Source organism: Sinocyclocheilus grahami, unplaced genomic scaffold, assembly GCF_001515645.1.
Source record: "Sinocyclocheilus grahami isolate Dianchi unplaced genomic scaffold, SAMN03320097.WGS_v1.1 scaffold858.1, whole genome shotgun sequence".
Lineage (NCBI taxonomy): Eukaryota > Metazoa > Chordata > Actinopteri > Cypriniformes > Cyprinidae > Sinocyclocheilus > Sinocyclocheilus grahami.
The window spans coordinates 388,167-391,569 of record NW_015506037.1 but is presented as its reverse complement, the minus strand read 5'-3'; the positions used below and the strand labels follow the sequence as shown (position 1 = coordinate 391,569).

The following is a 3,403-nucleotide window of genomic DNA, read 5'->3' as shown; positions in this document are numbered from 1 at the left end:
GCGATGTTGAGTGAAGCTTGAGAGGGAACCGCTGGCCTTCAAAGTGTTAGGAATTAAATGGCACGTATAATGTCACTGTACCTGACAGATCATACTGGGTTTGGCTGCTTATCATGGTCCAGTAATCTTCTGCTGCTAGATGCTGTAACGTCATCCTAAACGATTCTTTCTGGCAGTTTCTATCACTTACCTTGGCTGCATTTCCCAAAAGCATCATAAGCTTGAGACTGCCAGTATATTCATTTATTAAATCTGATAAAGAAACAAACTCATCTACATCTGGGATGGCTTGAGGGTGTGTTTCTTTTTTCTTTTTGTGTGAACTACTCCTTTAATAAATGAATATACTGGCAGTCTCAAGCTTATGATGCTTTTGGGAAATGCAGCCAAGGTAAGTGATAGAAACTGCCAGAAAGAATCGTTTAGGATGACGTTACAGCATCTAGCAGCAGAAGATTACTGGACCATGATAAGCAGCCAAACCCAGTATGATCTGTCAGGTACAGTGACATTATACGTGCCATTTAATTCCTAACACTTTGAAGGCCAGCGGTTCCCTCTCAAGCTTCACTCAACATCGCAGAGCTTTTCTCTGCTTATGGGAACTCCTTCCCTTCCAACTTTTCTTAAAAGTCCTATTGGCTCATGGCAGTTCAGTTGACTGGCCAATTGTTGCAAAGTATGCAAATCGCATGCAAATACTGACAAGCTCGAGAGGTAGTATAAAACACTGCCCCTCGCCAGGAGCCGGATGTGCGGAGGAAGGTGTGGGGTCTCGGGAGGAGGTGCCACGGCCAGCAGAGGAGACCACACCATGACTCCCGCCCGCTGTCAGCTGCCAAGCCGTCGTCCTGACAGCCCGGAGAGGGGGAAGAGTGCGAGAGCGGCCCATCCACCAAGCGCCGCAAACTGTCTCAGAATTGTTCAAATTTGTGTTTGATGAGCACATGTTTTATAAAACTACATACATTCGCACAAAAAGAGCTTTTCCCTCCTCAGTCAATGCGGCACTGCTCGCCCCGCCACAGAGCCGCCACCCACACAGGTTATAGCCACGCAGCACTCGCCAGCGCATCCAACGACCAAGCCGCTAAAGCCACTATGTCAGTTCCTGAGCACCACTAGTGTAGCCAGGAATTACAATGTGGGTGGGCCCAGAGAAAATTGGGTGGGCCTAGCCTAAAATACATCTGTTATGAAAATAGGCCAACACAACTAACAGTTACACCTGCTTGAATTTACATCACCGTTTAATCAGAGCATAAGCCTGTTTGTAATCATAAGCAGTGTTAAAAAAATAATGATAAGAACAGCATGAGCACGGCGGCCACGCCACACACACGTGCATCTGACAGACGCAACACAACACCATCATCAAATCAGCAGGACGGTAGTGATGGACAGTATGTAAAACTCATGTTTGGTCTTAGTCTGGCTCAGCAGCCACATAAACCACATGAAATAAACAACAGACACTAGGTAACTAACGTTAGGAAAATGTAGATTTTTGTACCTGTACACTGGTGTGTAGGTGGGTGTGGTAGCCTTTAGAGAATGGAGTGCTGCTGGTGATGGAGAAATATGTGAATTAACGTTAGCACTAGCAGAGGTGTTCAGCTCCTTGAGCGTGGAATATGCAGGGATGTTTCATTCATACTCGAAGCCGGAGGGCGCTCTCACGCAGAAAGCTCAAAATGGACTCATAGAAGTAACGTGACATGCCAGGAAAACCCTAATATGGACAAAGGCATATGTAACGGCATCCAGCGATCTCTGCTGTAGCTAAGGGGATGTTCGCAAACTTATCTTCATCATTATATGGCAAACAAGAAAAAGCAACAACACTTTATTTTTATAGGTAAAGTATTGTGATTATTGCAACAGAATTCACAATGATTAGGCTATCTTCTGAAGCAACTGACTTGGGTGGGCCTGACTGACAGGTGGGTGGGCCCAGGCCCACCTGTAGTTACGTGACTGCTGAGCTTTCACATTCAAATAGCTCCGCATCACAGAGGCTTTCTGAGGTTTGCTTTCGAGGGCACAGCGTACCAGTACTCTGTTCTCCCATTTGGGCTGGCTTTAGCCCTACGCACTTTCTCGAAGTGCATGGACGCTCTCGCGCCCCTCAGACCAAGCGGGATGCGTAATCTCTATCTGGATGAGTGGCTGATTTTAGCGCATTAATGGGACACACTAGTCAGCCTTATAGACACACTGCTGGAGTCCCTAGAGCTATGTGTCAACATACAGAAGAGCATTCTTGCCCCGAGTCAGTCCATTACATATTTGGGAGTGTGTTTCAACTCGGTGGAGATGCGCGCCCGCCTCTTCAATGCGCTATTTCAGACTGGGCAGCTCTGTTCACTTGAAGGAATTTCAGAGGCTGCTGGGACTCATGGCAGCAGCAGCAGTGGTATATCATCTGGGTTTACTACACATGCGCCCGCTGCAGTTATGGCTGAAATCTCGAGTCCCATGGAGGGCGTGGACTTCGGGCCGTTTGCGCATCGCGGTCAAAGCTCTGAGGCTGTGGCGCAACCCGGATTTCTTTAGCCGGGGGGTTCCCCTGGGCTTGGTGATGTCGCCCATTGTGGTCATGACGGATGCATCGACTGCAGTGTGCGAAGGCATGCCGGCTACGGGGCTGTGGTCAGAACCTCCACCACTTGGAGCTGGAAGCAGTGTTCTTAGCGCTAAAGGATTTTCGGCCACAGCTATAACAGCGGCCTGGTACTGATTCGCACCAACAACATGTCTGTGGTTTTGTACATAAATCACCAAGGGGGGTGTGTGCTCCATGGTGTTGTACAAGCAGGCAGCGAATCTCCTGTTATGGGCGAACAGTCACTTTCTCTCCATCAGAGCAGCGCACATCCCTGGTCTCCTGAAATGCAAGGCGGACATGCTTTCGAGGAAGGGGATGTATCAAGGAGAGTGGAGGTTGCATGCTGAGCCAGTTCAGATGCTTTGGGGCTGCTTTGAACAGTGGAGGTGGACTTGTTCGTGACGAGCGAGAATGCGCATTGCCCGCTGTTCTTCTCTCTGTCTCACTCCCCGCTGGAAGGAGATGCTGTGACATCGTGCTGGCCAGCAGCCAGGCTGTATGCTTTTCCTCCGATCAAGACATTGCCGCTGGTGTTATGCAAAATCAGGGAGGAGGGGACTTCGGATACTCGTTGACCCGAACTGGCCGAACCAGCCTTGGTTCCAGGACCCCTGACAGAGCTGCTGGTGGCACCGCCCTGGCCGATCTCCATCAGGTAGGATCTGCTGTCTCAAACGAGTGGCTCGGTGTGGCACCCGAACCCAGAGATATGGAGCCTTCATGTGTGGCTGCTTCAGGGATATCAGAGGAGCTGACCGCCCTGCATTCTCGGGTGCTTGACATACTCTCGGGGGC

General features: G+C 49.7%; 1 protein-coding gene across 1 annotated transcript in view; it reads left to right on the top strand.

The window, feature by feature from the left end:
- Positions 1-2,581: 2,581 nt before the first annotated feature.
- Positions 2,582-3,403, top strand: part of LOC107563131 (monocarboxylate transporter 10-like) — a 47,109-nt gene continuing 46,287 nt past the window's right edge. Inside the window, exons 1-2 of the mRNA XM_016247920.1 lie at positions 2,582-2,733; positions 3,068-3,380. Coding sequence (XP_016103406.1) covers positions 2,582-2,733; positions 3,068-3,380 — 465 coding nt within the window. The remainder of the gene's footprint in view (positions 2,734-3,067; positions 3,381-3,403) is intronic.